A 19,177-nucleotide genomic window follows, 5' to 3' on the forward strand; every position below is an offset into this window, starting at 1 on the left:
CTAATGCAAGCCTGATCTCGAAACAATCGCGTCTCTCTGTAAGGAGGAAGTCAGCTGGAGGTGAAGCTGGTCCTCCTCTGGAAGCATAACATGCGCGTCGAGTACCTCGCCGTGGCGTCCTGGCCCCTGAATCCAGTCAAACGCACCACCTGGGTGGAGGTGACCATCGAGGGCAGCTACGACATCCTCCACGACATCAGCTGCACCATGAGGAAACCCATCACGAGCCCCTACCGGACGTCTGTCATCCGCCGCTTCTGGAACACTCTGCAGAGGTCCGGTTTCTGACGCTTTCGCTTTTTTTGAGATGCCCTGCTCTCTGTTTTATGTGAAGTAATGCTGTGTATTGCTCCTCCTCAACAGCATAAATCAGACAGACCAAATGTTGGTGCACCTGCAGTCCTTTAATTCCATCCCAGAACACTACACCATCCCCGAAAGCACGAAAAATGGGGTTCCTCTGTTTTACATCCCACCTGGATCCACCACGCCGGTGAGAACTGATGCAAGACAAAAATAGAAGTTCCAGCAGTTTGGGGTCAGCTGTGATTTGTTTTCACCAAGGATGCATGAAATTGATCAAAACTGACAGCAAGGGCTTAGTAAAGATTTCGTATAAACATTTGGATTATCAAAGAATAATTTTTATTCTGTTTATTTTTAATCGAATACGTTGAGACATTTTAGTTGACCAGTGTTCTTTTATTATTATTATTTTTTAAATATGTGTATTATTTAATAACATTTTGAATGAACCCTTATCTTAACATTTCATTATTATTTTTATATTTATAATTTTTATTTTTAATATGTATATATAGCTGTTACTTGTTATTTTATGTTTTGAAATTTTTACATTTAGTCTTAGTGATTTTAGTGACATTCTGTTTATCAAAGAACCCTGAAAAACGTATCACACTTTTCACAAATATGTAAAGCGGCACGGCTCTTTTCGACGTTGAGAATAATCAGAAATGTTTATTAAGCAGCAAATCAACATATTAGATTTCTGAAGGATTAGTCAATTATTGATGCTGAAAAATCAGCTTTGATGGCAAAAATAAATAACACTTCACGACATATTTACGTAGAAAACGGTGATTTGAAATTATAATAATATTTCACAATTTTACCGCATTTGTGATTAAATAAATGCAGCTCTTGTGAGCAAAAAGATGTTTTTAAAAATCATATTGAATCCAAACAGTGGGGAAAAAAAAGTCTTTTCTATTACATAAACTGTAGAAATATATTTTTGTTGTGTGTTGGTTATATTAACAATCCTGTTCTCCATCAGGTCCTCTCCCTCCAGCACAGTGGCTCTAAAGACTCCAGCCAATCACAGTTCGCCTCCTACTGGAAGCCCATCCTGTCCATGGACGCTAACTTCTGGCAGCGCTGGCTGCACATGCATCGCATCGCTATCATTCTGGAGCATGACATGTGAGTGAACGCAAAACAATATGAGTTGGTATGAAAATGTCAGTGTTTGCACAGAAGCCCGTTAAGGCCACTGAAAGGTTATCGTGAATCAGAATTGTGAGAATTTGATATCATAATTCAGATTTTTTTTAATTTTTATTTTTTGACTGCGAGTTTTAAAGTCGTGGAGTTCAGTTGAGTTTATATCTCGCAATTGCATGAGAAAAAGTTACCTTTTATATATTTTTTTATTCAGTGGTGTGCTTTAAATCCCGAGGGCCGTAAACCGTTTTCCTGACTCTGTGTTTCTTCCCGTCTCTTTGCTCAGCCCGGTCCCGAAGCACGTGCACAACGCTGGCAGTAACGGTCGCTTCAGCACCATCCAGTGCCGTATCTCTCACTCGGCGCTCACCTCGCTGCTCAGGGACTGGAGCAGTTTCGTCCTGGTGGAGGGATACTCATACATCAAACTTATTTACAGGTGCATGTGTACTATATTACAGAGCACCGTTTCAACAAGAATCATTCTCATGACCAGTCTAATTTTACTAGTATTTATACTGTTACTGATTTTTATTTCAGCTTTAGTTTTAGTGAATTTTACAACTTTTTAACATACTTATTTGAGGTAGTTGCCAAGACAACAATAATTTATTTTTAATCTAATACGTTGAGACATTTTAGTTGACCAGTGTTCTTTTATTATTATTATTTTTTTAAATATTGTATTATTTAATAACATTTTGAATGAACCCTTATCTTTACATTTCGTTATTATTTTTATATTTATAATTGTTTATTTTTACTGTGTATATATAGCTGTTATTTATGTTAATGAAATATATTTATATTATATATTTTATATAAATTTATATATTTATGAAATTTTGAAATTTAGTTTTCATCATATATTATGTTTTAGAGTTTAGATTTAGTACAGTATATTAAAACGAAAAAAAATTAAAATATATATATATATATATATATATATATATATATATATATATATATATATATATATATATATATATATATATATATATATATATACTTCAGCTAGCTGCCAAGGCAACACTTATTATTTTTATTCAGTTTACTTTGATCTATTAAAATAAAAAAATAAAAAAATCATAATCAATAAATCAATAAATTGTATTAAATTTCAATTAAGATGTGACGAAAGACATGTAAACAAAAACCTATTCAAAATATTAATTTAAAATATTTTTAAAAAATACTAAAACTTTAATTCAAATGCTTATATAAGAAAATATAAAAATAAAACTGATTCAAGATAGCAATGCAAATAATAGTGCATATAATAGAGTCTCAAATTTCCGGAGAAGTTTATTAGTGTTTTAACAAGCGTTGTTCCCACAGTGCCTCTGAGTTGCCGCCCGTCTCCTTCTATCTGGTGCGTCTGATCTCTAAAGCTCCCTGCATGGTGCTGCGATTGGGCTTCCCGATAGGAACTCTGGCACACACTAGGAACAAGGTGAGGTGCTGTTTTCCACTTTAGAGCTCAGCTCGTGGGATTGCTGTGGAAGCTGCTTTCAGAACGGCTCTGTAAGGAACAGAATAAAGTGTCTCCGACTCTCGCTCTGTAGATTGTGGACGAACTTCGAGAGCAGATCTTAAGGCTGCGGTTCCCTCATCGAGTCCAGAATAAGGAGGCCACGCCAAAAACCAAACGGAAGATTCTGGGTAATGCGTCGCCCTCCAAATCCCCTCCTCTTCCTGCGGCCAAACCGGCGCTGTCTGACCGGCCGTGTGTGGTGGTGCTCAACAAACCCCTCGAAAAACTACTGATCAGGCCAGTGACGTAACATAAACATTAATAGATCTCGTTACTGTTATCTGAATTTAATTTGTGAAGTTATGACAGACCTACAGTCAACAGGAAGCCAGCATTGACCTTGTTTTCTGTCTAAACGCCTTCTTGTAAATATTCATTAGTGCATGTTAGTCTCTGAGACAGCTTTCCTTTTTGGCTGACGCCGAGCACTTCTATTTTCATATTTAATTTTAAACACCGTATGGACTCTTTTACGGTTAATTCCTGATGGGTAAACTGAAAATTGCAAAGATATTTTTTTCTTGTTTTAATGTGTTTCACCTATTAACACACAAATGTGTCAGTTAATAAAATTGATTTTATTAGTGTTATTTAATTAATATTAATGAAATTATTTACTATTTATTTGTTTTTTTTATTTTATTTGTAATTCTCGTTTTGTTTAAGTTTTAAAGTTTTTTTTTTTTTATTGTAATTTTATTAGTTTGTTTCGTTTTCATTTTCATTTTGTGGTATGTTTTATGCTTTTTTATATTCTTTTTAATTTTTATATTTTTTAATTTCATTTTAATTAGTTAATTTTTTTACTTTTGAACTTTTTTAAATACATTTAGCATGTAGCATTACTTCTTGTGGTTTTAGTAATGTTAATACTTTTTTACTTCAGTGTGTTTTATTTCTGGGAAAAAACTGCCATGCCAATATTTAGATTTATTTTTTTTTTCTATTTAAATGTATTTTCTTCAAATTTTTTAACCCAATATTTCTGTGATTTTATATATTTTAGTATTATTTTTTAAAAATGGCTTTAGTTATAAAACATGGCTTCTGATTAGTTCGGCAAGTCAACAGCTTTCAAAAGTTTGATTTACTCAAAACAGTTGTTCTGACCTCCTCCTGCAGGTACGAGAAACTCCCGTCGGATTTCCGCATCCCTTTCATCTTGAACATGGAGCCGCTGGCCCAGCCGCCCATCATGGGCGCCCCTCTCAGCATGGCTGCCAGCAGGACGGCGTCCTCCACCATGGCGTCTCTGTCCCGTTACTTCCTGCACCAGCGCTGGGTTTGGGCCGTTCAGAACGGGCCGGGGACCGCCGTATCGCTGCACGCCGTCGCTCATATCCTCTCTATGCTCTCAGAGTGAGTCTTAGACATCTTTGGGAATCTTTGGGAAACCAGCGTTGTCTAAATTCTCTAATGGCTGTTCTTGACTGCACAGTATTCGTCTGTCGGAGGGCTTCCACTTCGCCGCCAGCGGGGAGGGTATCATCAACATGGTGGCAGAACTGCCCATGCAGGTGAACGTATGAACGCGCTCTGCTTGTAAATCGCGGTTTTAGCACGCGTCTCTAACTTTTAGCCACAACTGTGTATGCAGAGTTCGTCAGCTGATTTGGACGGAGACAAACACACCTGCATAGTCCAGTACATCCTTTTCCCGCCTCATTCCACTTCTACTAAGGACAGGTAACACTTTATCACATCCGTGCAAACCAGAACTGGAGTTTGTTTCATTGCTAAAATCCTCAGCGGGATGATTTCCATGCTGTAGTAGTCGAGAGCAGACCGGTGCGATTACGATTTTAATAAATCTAAACTTGTATGACAATATTAAGTTTAACATGCATACAAAAATAATGAGTCTGATGCTGAATACAACGGCTTTAATGAATTTACAACTGTTTTATATGATGTAGCGTTAAATATACGCATAAAAAGAATAAAAAAAGTTCATTTGTGCAAAAAAGCATTAATACATTTTTATTAATTGATGATATTAATTGAAGATTGTGTTCTATTTAAGATATATATATATATATATTTATTATTATTATTATTGTTGTTGTTATTGTTGTTATTTTTATTTATTATTTATTTTATTTATTTATTATTATTATTATTATTATTATTTTTTTTTTTAAGGTTTTGTGATCCAGGGTCACAAATAGCGTCAAATAAAAACAATTAATGCCTGGCATAATAAAAGACAAATACATGCATGCATGTATATATATAAATATTAAATATTGCTGGTAAAAAAAAAAGGTACAAATATTCTTCGCCCGGCTGATCACATACTACATAGGTGCGTTAATTGTAAGACAAATGAAAGACTAGAAGAGTGGCTTTTTTTGTGTCTTATAATGTCCATTTGGTTTGACTCGCCGTGTCCCCAGTTTCTCCACAGATGATGACAATGACACTGAGGTGGAGGCTATAGATGTGGACACGGAGCTGAGTTTAGTGACGGAGTGCTGGGTGGAGCCTCAGAGCGGAGCCGTCTGTAGCTCTCTGGAGCAGCAGAGACACTTCCACGAGCTCACCTACCAGGAGATCCCTCAGGCTGTTAGTGATCACCACTGAACCAAACTAACACATCTAAATATCATGGATACAACAGATACCAAGATATTTGATTACCAGTGAAAAACATTTTTTTGCTATTTGCTGTGTGTGTTTATTTATATATATGCATATATGTGTGTATGTATATATATTTATATGTGTATATGTGTGTGTGTATATATATATATATATATATATATATATATATATATATATATATATATATATATATATATATATATATATATATATGTGTATATATATATATATATATATATATATATATATATATATATGCATATATATATATATATATATATATATATATATATATATATATATGTATATATATATATATATATATATATATATATATGTGTATATATATATGCATATATATGTATATATATATATATGCATATATGTATGTCTAAATTGTATTATTTTAAGTTATGAAAACCCCAAAGCATAAGAATTGAACTGAAGATACATTTTTTATTTTTGTTTGCTTTAAAATACCCAAAAATAAATAAGCAACACACTGAAAGATAATAAAATTTTAATAGGCATCAAAAAATAAAAATAAGTTGCAAAAATGCATCATGGTACAATTAAAAGGAAAACAGAAAATATAAAGGTAAAATAATAATTCTAGTACTAACAAAAACTAAAGCATAATAAATACTTAATAGACATTAAAAAAAAAATTGTTACAAAAACACACACCTAAAAAACTCTTTACCTAAAATTAAAAAGAAAACTGAAAATATAAAAGTAAAATTGAATTCAAAATAATAGTGCTCTATTGAATTCTGTCTAATAACGTAAATGGGGTTGGTTTTGATTTCATGCTAATTATAATGTGTATTTACTCACTTTTACTGAGACCTGACGGTCAAAGCTTTTTTCGCTTCCCAGATTTTTCCCCGTGACCTGTCGTGCATGACGACGATGATCACCTTCGAATACCTCATCCAGCTGTGTCAGAATAAAGAGCAGGTGTGTCCTCTGAGCAGCGTCAGAGATGCTCCAGGTACGAGTGTGCGCCGCCAGCCGTCTCCTCTCGCACAGTCGTCTGAGATCTGACGCTCGGTGTCTTGTGTTGCTCCTGCAGGCGAGATCCCGGCCACCGCTGCTGCGGATGACTGTATACACACTGTGCCTTTCCAGTTCGACCTGATGAAACTCTTGCCCAAGTGTCAGCAGATCGAGCTCTTCTTCTACACCTTCAGCCGAGGTACGACTCCTGTGTTCGTCCTGTCCTTTCTTACATTCATATCCAAACCAGTCACCACTGCCTTATTTAACTTCTAAAAGATTCATACTGGTTTTGGGAGTCCCAAACAACAGGTTAAACTCAAAAAACGTTTTCTTATAATGTGTTTATTTTTACCTTAGCGATTCGTTTAATGATTCATTTTTCCAGCTCCTCCAGTGATTGGTCGATTTCATTCGAAGCAGTGCGTATGAGCTTCTAATGCTCCAAAAGTGGCACCTAGTTGAGAAAAATGAATTTTCATTTTCATTCAGACCAACACAAAAAGATCAACAAGTGGTTTTAAAAACGACTTGCTTCAATGATTCAGAGTCGACCCTTTCTTTTGAGAGACAATAACTTCATGCACTGAGTAAAACATGGGGTAACTCTCTTCCTGTTGACCTTTGAACAGAGGGTCAAGCGGATGCCTCCCGAAGCGCCTCCTCTCTGCCCAACGATATCCTCCTGAGCCTCTTCCACGGCTCTCTGCAGAACGAGCTCAGCGACCGAGAGATCCCGCTGACCGACAGCGATCACGTGGAGTTCATGCATCACATCCTAGAGCGGGAAAGAGACGGTCACGTGGCTCCATTCTCACTTCCTGTCATCAAAGGTGATTGGGCTGCTCATTTAAATGCTAACATGTCTATAACATGTCTTTCATGCATCCCAAACTCACACATAATGCTTTTATTCATTTGGGGCGGATCAGAAGTGACAGTAAAGTCATTTATTATGCTACAAAACATTCTTTTTCGACTGTTTTCAACAGATTTTTTTTCTTGAACAGCAATTCTGTTTATCTGTGTGTGTTTTCTGTCGTAGTAATGAGCTTTTTATCACAGGAATAAACTACATTTCACAACATACAGCTATTTGAAATTATAGTAATATTTCACGATATTACCGTTTCTACTGCATTTTTGATTAAATAAATGCAGAAGATATGTCTTTCGAATTAATAATAAAATTGAGCACAGGAATAAATTAAAATTTGTACCAAATTTTCTGATAGAAAATAAAATTATTTAAGATTGTAATAATATTTAGGATCAAATAAATGCAGCTTTGGTGAGCAGAAGAGACTTTTTCAAGAACTTCACACTTCATAAAAAAGGCTTGCCTTATAGACTTCCTTTGTAATATTATATATTTCTTTAATCTGGAAGAACAGAACAAGCACCATTGGCCTGTCGTCTTCATGTAGTCTTGCTAAAGGTTTGATAAATTGAATAGCGTTACGCTCAGTGAAGGAGAAACGATGTGTTTAGACTAAGTAGATGATTGAAAACACACTAATTGAAAGGCTTCACACTAATGGATGCCAGACATCCCAAATGACCTTTAATTGATTCGTTAGCAATTACTAATGACATGAGAAGAATCTGACCCCTGATCTTCTCTCGTTGTGTGTGTGTGTGTGTGTGTGTGTGTGTGTGTGTGTGTGTGTGTGTGTGTGTGTGTGTGTGTGTGTGTGTGTGTGTGTGTGTGTGTGTGTGTGTGTGTGTGTGTGTGTGTGTGTGTGTGTGTTTTCAGAAGAGAGCTTGAAGCATCCGGAGAGGCAGGACACTGTTCTTTCTTTCCACACTATAGGAAGCAGTAAGGAGGTGACGGGCTCCTCAAGCACACTACAGGTACATCAGCTGAAAAGCCCAGCCACGCTCATGACCAGTCCACACACTAGTAAATCAAATGGTGTAATTTGCATATAACATAAATGGCCCATAAATGATATCTGACCCCTCACAGATAAAACTGAAATGTACAACTCGCACATCTTTTACCACAGCGGAAAACTTAACGTCAGTTTAATGCCGCCCGGGAACAGAATCTGTGACCCTGCCGTATGCCTTACTGGTTAGACGGGCACTTATGTCCATCACTTATATGAAAGGGGAAAACACTAAATAATTGCATTATTTTTGTATCTTCAGTATAAATACATTTGAATTTAATAAAAAAGATGTGTCTTGTTTGTAAATGAAATTAAATGTAAATATTTAATTAAAATAAGTTTAATTCAAATTTAAATTAATTTAATTTAATGAAAAATTGAATGTAAAAAATGTTATGACATTAAATTTATAGAAAATTAAAAAAATATAAATATCTGTCGGGGCAGAATGAGGCTTACTTTAGCAACGGAGTTAGTTATCATTAGTGCTACGTACAGTAAGTAAAACTAGCGTTCACTAGCAAAGTTGTTGGTGAATACGATTTTTTTTTTAATTATTAAAAGCTTGTGCTGCTTTTTTTTTTTTTTTTTTTTCTTTCAAAATTCGTTGATGATTAAAAAGAGCAGCATTGTTTTGAAATGGAACATACAAAATAATCAAAATGTCTTTACTGTTATGTTTGAACAGTGTAATGTGTCCTTGTTAAATTAAAAAATGCTAATTTATTATATAAAAAAAATTAAGTCTTACTGACCCAAAAACTTTCAAACAGTATTGTACTTATCCTTCTGTTGTTGGCAGAGTTGTCACTGTGTGTGTGTGTGTGTGTGTGTGTGTGTGTGTGTGTGTGTGTTCCTGGCAGAGCTTCAGTAATGCAGATCTGGTAGACGACGAGCCAGCTGGCGTGGAGCAGGATGGCTTATCTCCTCACTGGAAATGTTATGCCAAATACATCAGTCATCAGCAGATCCTGCTCACTTTCCTGCCAGCTACATTTACAGGTGCATCATCTGTCAATGCCACCCCGATTAGAGCTCAGTAGTCCTTTACACACGTCATGAGACTGAAGACATCTGAATGCTTTTCATTAAGTCGCTTACATTGCAAATCAATCTGGAAAATGTTAGAAAGCTCTTGTTTGTTTAAAAGCATTTTAGGTGTTTTAAATTCCAATTTACGCTTTTATTTTGACAGATGTGCAGCTTTTGATGTCTTCTGGGCTGGAAACCGAACCTCCAATCAACAGCAGTCTCCTGGAAGAGGAGGAGACCCGTAGTCACGGCGACGGCCAATCGCAGGCTGGTTCCGTCAGCGGCTCTGCCAACGGTCCACAGGCTGGAACTGGTCAACATGGAGAAGACAGGAAGGGGTCCAGAGCAGAACCAGAAGAGACGCCTGCAGGACAGAGCAGCTTGAACCAGAACCAGAGAATATGAGAGTTATCTGTAATAACTGCAGGACAGAGCAGTATACTATATCTAAACTATATACAAGTAGATTTAGGTAAAAATGGCATTGTTACTATTATTATTATTATTATTATTATTATTATGAATAACCTTTTTAATAAAAGTTTCCAGACTGATATATGTGTGTGTGTGTGTGTGTGATAAATATATATATATATATATATATCTATATATATACAGTGGCAAGAAAAAGTATGTGAAAACCATGAGCATAAAAATCTGATCTTCATCTAATTCGTATTGACAAACAAGTTATCTAAAAATAATAACTGATCTTGTCTTTATTGAACACAACAAATAAATTCTAGGTAAGTTATAGTATACTATAATCTAAACTATATATTTAAGTTATAGTTATTTGACTGATAAAAAAAAATGTAAATAATTTGAGCCATGCCTCGCCAAAAGAGCTTTCAGAGGACCTACGATTATTGTTGATTATGAATTATTACAAATTATTTGAATAACCTTTTTAATATAATTAGGCAAACAATCTACAAATGGAGACAATTTGGGTATCCGTACACATGAAAGGAACTGTTTTTTGTTCTTATTTCAAAATGACACCAAGAGCACATGTAACACTCATTGAAACAACCCCGAATGACAGCCAAAGATTTGCAGGCATCATTACTTGCTAACATATCTGTTCATAGTCTACAAACGTAAAACACTGAACAAGCAGGGTATCCACGGCAGGACATTTCAAGGAAGCCGCTGCTTACTAAAAGAACATTGCTGCACGCCTTAAGTTTGCAAAAGAGCACATTGACACTCCACAGCAGTATTGGCAAAATGTTTTGTGGACTGATGAAACTAAGATTGAACTATTTGGAAAAAACACACAGCACTACATCTGACGTAGAAAGGGCACGGCATATCGTCATGAAAACATCATCCCAACTGTAAAGTATGGTGGAGGAAGCATCATGATTTGGGCCTGCTTTGCTGCATCAGGGCCTGGCCAGCTTGGCAATCATTGAGGAAGATGAATCCCAAGTATATCAGACAATTCTTCAGGATAATGTGAGAATGTCTGTACATCAGCTGAAACTGTGTAGAAAGTGGGTGATGCAACAGGACAACGACCCAAAACACCTGAGCAAGTCCACAACAGAATGGCTTCAGAAAAACTAAATCCGCTTTTTGGAGTCAAGTCAGAGCCCAGACCTCAACCCAATAGAGATGCTATGGATTGACTTGAAGAGGTCCATACACATGAGACGCGTCAAAGAATATGACAGAGCTAAAGCAGTTCTGCCAGGAAGAATGGCCTAAAATTCCTCCTCAGCGATGTGCAGGTCTGATCCACAGCTACAGGAAGCGCCTGGTTGAGGTTATTGCTGCCAGGGGTCAACCAGTTATTAACTCAAGGTTTCACTTACTTTTTCCACTGCCATTTTGAATGTTGAATGATTGTGTTCAATAAAGACAAGACAGATCGGAATTTTTTTGTGTTATTATTTTTAGACACATTGTGTTTGTCAATACCAATGAATTAGATGAAGATCAGATAAAATTTTATGACAGATTTATTCAGAAAACCATGAAATTCCAAAAGGTTCACATACTTTTTCTTGCCACTGTATATATATATATATATATATATATATCTTAAATAAATAGGTTAATAAGTTCTTATAAATGTAAAACAATAAATAAATAAAATAATTTCATTTAATTTAAATGGAAAAAAGTCTCCCAAATCAATTGTAGGTGAGTTGAATAAAAATTACACGAGGCACAATTTCTCATTTTCATATTTATGGTTAAGAAGAACTAAAACTAAAACGGACATGCATGTATAGACATAAAAGAAAAAATAAAACTAAATGGCAAAAGCTCGCAACACAATTACTAAAACATTAACTAATAGTAATAGTGTCTAATAGAGTCGTTTATATTCACGATAACTCTCTGTGATGTCTTTCAGCTTCAGAGGAGAAGGACGGTGTTCAGTTTGTGGAGCCTCAGAAGCGAGACTGTCACATCACGTTCGGCAGGCAGACGTCTCAGCAGAGCAGTTCAGACGCAGCACGACCCCGATGCCCAATCTACATCTACAACTGCTCTCTGGACTCGCTCAAAGAGCAGCTGGTCCACCCACGCTCCGGACGCCAGCACAGAGACGTCTTCTTCAGGTACTGAGACACACTCCCACATACAGACCACATACGGTCTCAGGACATCGGCTCTGTTCCCAGCCATAGAGAGTATCCCACTGCATACATACACCACTGCATTCGACTAAAGAAGCACCTTATAAGTGACAGTATTTTAATATACTTTTAGAGCTTTTGTTAGCATTTTATAATGCACTTATATTACTTATTTATTTAATTTTTTTTTCTCTTTTCAGTTATTTTGTTTGTTTGTTTCCACTATAATATAATTAAAAGTTTTAGTATTTCGGGGTTCTCCATTTTTATACATTTTCTTTTTCTTTTTTTTTATAAGTTTTTAATAATATTTTTAGTTATTATTAGTTTAATTATTTTGGTAATTTAAGTTAAACTTTTGAACATTTTAGTAATTTAAAATAGTATGTCATTTTTATTCATTTTCTTTTATTTTTCTTTCTTTTTATAATAAACATTCATAAAATGTATATTTTGAAAATATTTACATATATTTTATAATAATTTTATATATATATATATATATATATATATATATATATATATATATATATATATATATATATATACTTCTTGAATACATTTGCGCATTTGTATATAAATAATAAATATACACAGTAAACACACGTATCATATTTTATTTTGTATGTGATTAATCGCAATAAATCGGTTAATTCTTATAGAGTTGTATCGATTAGTTTCACTTTAGTTGTTTTGATGTTTCAAGTTAAACTAAATGAAAATGAGAATATATGATAAATTAAATATTGTATTTCAGTTAAAGTTTTTCATTCAGTTTTTTTTTCAGAGTTTTAATGAACTGAAATGAAAAGCTTCTTATTGCCACTAAACGTACAGCACCAGCAAAAGCTATGAGAACATCCCAGTGTCTAATAAGGTTCCCTAGGTAGGAAGAGAGCTGCTGTGTTTGATCGTTTCCGAGGGCATCATGTGGTTGTCCTAATGCTGTCTGGTTTCTCTTTGGATGAGAATAGAGCTCAAGAGACAGACACCTGGGAGTTCAGTCAGCAGCCCAAATACAGGTAGCCCTGCTTACTGCTTCCTGCTGCGCCCTACAGCGGGGCGGGAGGGGTGTGAGGGGTCTGTGGGGGGTCTGCGGGGGCCGCTTCGGCCCCCCGTCACCTTCAGGATGACCCTTCTTTCTTTCTTTTTCTCTGGAGGGTTTTGTTCTACGAAGGTGACTATGATAGGGGATATTAGGCTACTGAAGACTCACGAGGATATGAGGACCTAAAATATGAAGACTGTATATGCATCACCATTGAATAGTTTTTTTTTTTAGCCAGGACATAATCAGAAATGATTTCTGAAGGCACTGAAGTTTGTTAAAGTAATGATGCTGAAAATTCAGCAGCGCATGCCAGGAATAAATAACATGTGTAATAATCTTTTAATTTGAATATATTGTAATATTACAGATTTTTCCGTATTTTGATCCGATAAAAGCAGCCTTGGTGAGAAGAAGAGACTTTTAGAAGCATGAGAATATTTTTCCGACCCCAAACCTTTCAGCGTTAGTTTATATATTGTGGTGCACGGTGATCTGGATTGTTCTGTATTAACTAATGTGTTTTAAGACCTCATATCCTGCTGAGGGTTGTTTCCTCTGCCTTCCCATGTTCGGTACCAGTCAAACGTTTGGACAGAAAATGTGTGATGAGTGTCAGAGCTGAAGAAGGTCCAATACATTAATTTATTCATTTTTACTTGTCCCGTGCATCCATATATCATTGAAAAGAGTCCTAATGAAGCCTGAGGAGAGGTGTCCAAACGTTTGACTGATAGTGTTCGTATTTATTTCAATTAGGAGGTTCGCTCCCTGCATGTAGACTTTCAGGACGTCTCGAGACATTCAAAACGAGGCTAAATGATAGTTACGTATAACATATGTCCTTTATTCTTGATGTATTTGAGGGGTCAGTCTTCGTCGATCTGTCCGTCTCTGTGGTACTCAGAGTCTTATATTATATTGGTGTCCTCAACGTCTTTTTCTTTTTTTTTTCTTTTCACTTTGCTTTTCCTTTAAGTGCATTTTTCCTGCTTTGTTGACCACAGAAATGGTACACTCATGCTGTATAAACCCTGGGTGTTGTCGCTTCAAGGCTGTGAATCTGTTTTGCATGCTTTTTAAAGCTGGTTTGATATTTTCCCGTCCTCTTCAGCAGCAAACACGACTAGCATTTATATTTGATCCGCTGGACTGCAGATAAATGAAATCCCATTGCGCTGGGCTGTTGTGCTGCACGATAAAGTATAACACTCAGGAATACTGATGTCTTGGCCGCTGATATTAAAATGAACCCCATCCTCGACCGGCCATTAGGGACGGATATTTTTAAATAATTAATAAAAAAATGTTTATTGCACTTTCTAGGTTCTATAAGCGACTTTTTTTTTCTTGCATGTATTATAGTCAGTAAATACAGACCCAAATGAATGAAATCTGAAAAACGGAAAGCATGCATTTGACAGGTATGGTTGTTGCATGTTGTCTCTCTGTTTTCTAACACTATTGCATTTTCATAATTTTCATAATTGCAAATAAATTGCCTTATGCCTGCATTGGAATTAAAATGCATCAAAAGTCTGGTCTGATGACAAAGTTGAAATATGTCGCAGAAAGAGCAAAGAAAAACACTTTCTCTATAATAGACATGGATAAATGTTTGACTTTGGTATCTTGAGTATTACTTCTCCCGCTGCTTGCCTTTGCTATTTTAGGCTGCTGTCTGGTGTAGTGTTGTAGGAAATGTCTGGCAGATTGTGGCCTGCTGTTATCTGGTGTGTGTGTGTGTGTGTGTGTGTGTGTCTGGCAGGTCAATCTCTCAGGAGCGCAGCAGCACCTCCTCCTGGACGGAGCTCATGACACACCCTCACAAACACAAAGAACTGGCCAACTACTGCAGTCTACTGCAAGAACACTACTACCAGAGCTATGTCAAAGGTCACGCGCAAACACATGCATGCGCACGCATAAAGCTTAAATAAATACAAAAATAAATGAAGGAATAGTTCACCCAAATTAACTAACGTAGTTAACAAATTGAACCTTATTGTAAAATGTTACCACACGTATTTATTTATTTTAAATAAAAAAAAAAGTAAATTAATAAAAAACAATAAAGGCCTTTTAAGGATTTAAGCACATTTAGGTATTAAGTGTAATTCAAAAAAGAACCTTATTCTCATTTTTGCACCCAGAATTTTTTTAATGATGTTTATTTTATTATTAATTAAAATAAAAATATAAATAAATATGTTTTTAAAAAGCATTTAAGCAAATATATGTCCCAGTTTTTCAATAGATTCATGCAAAAAGAAAAAAATTGAATATGGACATCTTTCGATTGAATTTATTATTATAATATATTCATTATTTATGAATTTTTACTAATTTAAAACACAATAAAATTGAATATGCTCCTTATTATTTTATATATTTTGCACATTTTATATATATATATATATATATATATATATGTATATGTATATATATATATGTATATGTATATATATATGTATATGTATATATATATGTATATATATATATATATGTATATATATATATATATATATATATATATATATATATATATGTATATATATATATATGTATATATGTATATATATATATATATATATATATATATATGTATATATATATATATATATATATATATATATATATATATATATATATATATATATGTATATGTATGTATATGTATATGTACAAGTCAGAATTAACATGTTGTTTTGGTACATTTTAACCAAATAAATTTTTTTATTCTTAATATCTTTATTCTTAAAAAAACGTAAACCCTTAAACCTTAAAAGAAGACACTTATTTAATGTGTTTTCTATGAACATAAAATCATCTTTGGCTCATAAACATAATATATTTAATTAATTTGAAATGGGGCACAAAAATATGCAAAATGCAGGTGATTTGATTAGTTTTTCCGCCTGTGCTGTCTAACAGGTGTTTATCGCAGTCTTCAGCAGTCGTATAACGTGAGCTCTCAGGACGTGCTGACGGCCATGGACTACTGCGAGGAGTCTCTGCAGGAGATCGACATCACTTCCTTCCTGCAGACGCTCTGCGGACACGTGCGGGTGTTTCGCGAGCGCCACGAGCTGCACGGTTGCGTCGGCGCGAGCAAGTCCGGTCGCGCTCCCACCACCTTCATCATCGGAGAGGGAGAGGATGACAGAGCCGACAGAGCCACGCTGGTGTCCTCATCCAGGTACTGACCTCAGAGCGGGCCGCTGCGGGAGTCAAAGCTTCGTTTTCATTGCATTCACGTATTATTCGTGTTTTTCCTCCCCGAGCGTCGAGCTGGAGGACGCGAGCGAAGGTGATTCCAGAGGGAAAGTCTCTGCTCCCGCATCCCCGCTGGACCTGAACGAGCCCAAGTCTCCAAGAATCCCAGAATTCCCTCTGTCGCTCCTCCAGTCTCAGCAGAAATGTGAAGTGTATCCCGATCTACACAAAATCATACAGGTATAGCTGACGCGTGCTTTTTTTAAAACGGCTGTTGCGGATACTACATCGCATTCTGTTTGCTTTACAGGATAAATTCATGGAAATTGGTGCTCAGTATTTCAAGACGGTGCCGTCCAACCCGCATTATTTTTTTTACTGCCTTCCATCTTCCAAAAAAGAGGTGCGTTAACATTTCAGTATTTATTTATTTTATTTTTTTTTCAGCAATTTTGAATGCACATTTTAGCAGCTCATTATGTTAAGACCATGATGAGGTAAAAAGATACAAAATATTCTATTGTTGTGTTTAATAAGATATCAAATGATAACACTTTACGATAATGTTATTATAACATTAGTATAAAGATGAACTGAGAATGAACGCAGCATTTATTGATCTTAGTTTTCAGCATTTACTAATGCATTATTAAAATCACAAATTAATGCACCATGAGCTAACAACGAACAACTTTCTTTTCATTAACGTTAACAAAGATTATTAAATAATGTATTAACTAGAATGAATAAACAATGAACAACACATATATTACACTAATTAATGTTAACAAATCACACACTGTATTGTAAATTATTACCCGTAAATCATTTAAATCCATCAATTAATTTGAATATTTAATAATTAAAATTATATGATGATGTTTTTTTATTGTATTTATACAAAAATGCACTTGAAATTTGCCAAGTATTTTACAAAATATTATAAGTTTTAAGGTTTTTTCTTGCTCTATATAATAAATAATAAAGTATAATGCTATACTTTTTAAAAATAATAATGTTGTTGTTGTTCAATATTTATTTTTGTTATTTTTAATTAATAGTAAATAGTTTAAAAATACTTTTATAATAATAATAATAATAATTATAATTATTATTATTATTATTATTATTATTATCTTTTTTTTCCTTATTATGGCTGTTACTAAATTAACATCTTACTGACTGGACGTTTATATGACAATATGTACTAAAAGATATACAATTACAGAAGTGTTTGTTTTAAAAAAAATTGCGTTTTCATTTTAAATGCACACATTACCCAACGTTATTTTATTCAAACCTGCTCAAACACCGGGTACCTAGTCAAGTGTCAAATCAGCGCTCATCTTTTTAAGGACTTTGTAAATATGAATAGTATATGGGACCTCATATGGGTTTGCTTTTCCTTTCTCTCACCGTCTGCAGGAGGATTCAGACAGAGAGGGAGAGCGGAGAGCCAGCGAGGACTGTGAAGTGTCTGAAGCTGAACTCGCCACAGAAGACGGTTAGACGTTCGATGTTCAGTTTGCTGCTGCGTTTTAATATCTGCTGTATCTGAGCGTCCACCTCAGGCCCTTTTAATGAAGTTCACGTAGACATTCAGTGCCATCAACAGTAATATATCTCTCACCAAGTCGTGCATAAAGAAAATAATAGCGTTTCAAACACTTGTTTAGATGCTTCAGATGGATTGTGAAAAGTTTGCAATGATATTACTGCTTGATAAAGTTTTTCCGTGCATGCACAGCCATGGTGCAATAGCACTGATGAATGAACATTTAAAAGGGCCTTTAATAGAATCTTTCCATAAAAATCAGTTTACGTGAACTTGTTCTTATGCTAGAAGGGCATTAAAACATGCATGTCCGTATCTATTTGTCCTCCACAGAGAATGTTTCGGGCTGCTGCATCGTGACGGAGAGCGACACGGATCTGGAGGTGGAGTACCAGGACTGTGGGAATGGCCGAGCGGAGGCTGGCGGGAAGGGAGCGGGTGAAGGGGAGTCTCCTTCCGACTCCAACACGGTGAACCAGGACGAGGACTCCTTCAGTATCCTGGACGGAGACTCTCTGCTGGAGGTGGAGGGGCCGCAGACGGAGATGCCGCCTCTGTTTGTTCACCTCACCTGCTCCGTCAGCATGAAGAGCTGCCATGGCTCCATGCCCACGCAAACACTGCCAACCTGTCTGGGTGAGACGCTGACTGAAGCTGCTTACAGCCCTTTAACAGAATTGCGTTTAGTCCACTAACAGCGTCAGTCAAGATGGATTGGTTATGATAGGTTCATATATTGGTTTTGGTTGAAACGCATGCAAGATCAAAGTTTTTTTTTTTAATATGCATTTATTTTTGCCTTATTTTCTCAACGACACTCAAGCCATTTGTAAAATGATTCAACTCCTCCGGTTGATTTCACTTAATGCAGTGCTTGTTAGTTTTTAAAGGAGACATATTATGCCCCTTTTTTACAAAACGTAACTGATGTCACTGATTAAAAAGAATGAAACCATATATATATTGACTTTTTTTATCCCTCTGATTAGTATGAACCTGGTTCATGCAACATAAAAATACGAAAATGTAACAAAATTGTATTCATTTTTTTTTGCACAGGTGAAGTCATTACCTGCCTTGAGAACACCGAGAGTCTTCAGTCGGTGGATCTGAACGAGCTGTCTGTCACTCTTGATATCTTCGTGCTCACGCTACCTCTGGAGATCGAGGTCATGACCCCTGACTTCCACCACAACAGGTGAGTGATGGCGAAGCTGAAAGGCTGGAACGGCG

At 35.5% G+C, this 19,177-nt stretch overlaps 1 protein-coding gene across 1 annotated transcript in view; it reads left to right on the plus strand.

Annotated features, from left to right (window-relative positions):
* Positions 1-19,177, plus strand: part of LOC122346749 (KICSTOR complex protein SZT2-like) — an 82,596-nt gene that overhangs the window by 8,771 nt on the left and 54,648 nt on the right. Inside the window, exons 10-34 of the mRNA XM_043241600.1 lie at positions 44-275; positions 364-493; positions 1,298-1,443; positions 1,751-1,903; positions 2,803-2,917; positions 3,030-3,235; positions 4,121-4,357; positions 4,437-4,515; positions 4,596-4,684; positions 5,395-5,563; positions 6,482-6,596; positions 6,678-6,800; positions 7,234-7,434; positions 8,358-8,455; positions 9,360-9,498; positions 9,692-9,927; positions 11,893-12,107; positions 13,100-13,147; positions 14,942-15,069; positions 16,108-16,372; positions 16,458-16,629; positions 16,700-16,792; positions 17,815-17,893; positions 18,278-18,580; positions 19,004-19,142. Coding sequence (XP_043097535.1) covers positions 44-275; positions 364-493; positions 1,298-1,443; positions 1,751-1,903; positions 2,803-2,917; positions 3,030-3,235; positions 4,121-4,357; positions 4,437-4,515; positions 4,596-4,684; positions 5,395-5,563; positions 6,482-6,596; positions 6,678-6,800; positions 7,234-7,434; positions 8,358-8,455; positions 9,360-9,498; positions 9,692-9,927; positions 11,893-12,107; positions 13,100-13,147; positions 14,942-15,069; positions 16,108-16,372; positions 16,458-16,629; positions 16,700-16,792; positions 17,815-17,893; positions 18,278-18,580; positions 19,004-19,142 — 3,910 coding nt within the window. The remainder of the gene's footprint in view (positions 1-43; positions 276-363; positions 494-1,297; positions 1,444-1,750; positions 1,904-2,802; positions 2,918-3,029; positions 3,236-4,120; positions 4,358-4,436; positions 4,516-4,595; positions 4,685-5,394; positions 5,564-6,481; positions 6,597-6,677; positions 6,801-7,233; positions 7,435-8,357; positions 8,456-9,359; positions 9,499-9,691; positions 9,928-11,892; positions 12,108-13,099; positions 13,148-14,941; positions 15,070-16,107; positions 16,373-16,457; positions 16,630-16,699; positions 16,793-17,814; positions 17,894-18,277; positions 18,581-19,003; positions 19,143-19,177) is intronic.

Source organism: Puntigrus tetrazona, chromosome 6, assembly GCF_018831695.1.
Source record: "Puntigrus tetrazona isolate hp1 chromosome 6, ASM1883169v1, whole genome shotgun sequence".
Lineage (NCBI taxonomy): Eukaryota > Metazoa > Chordata > Actinopteri > Cypriniformes > Cyprinidae > Puntigrus > Puntigrus tetrazona.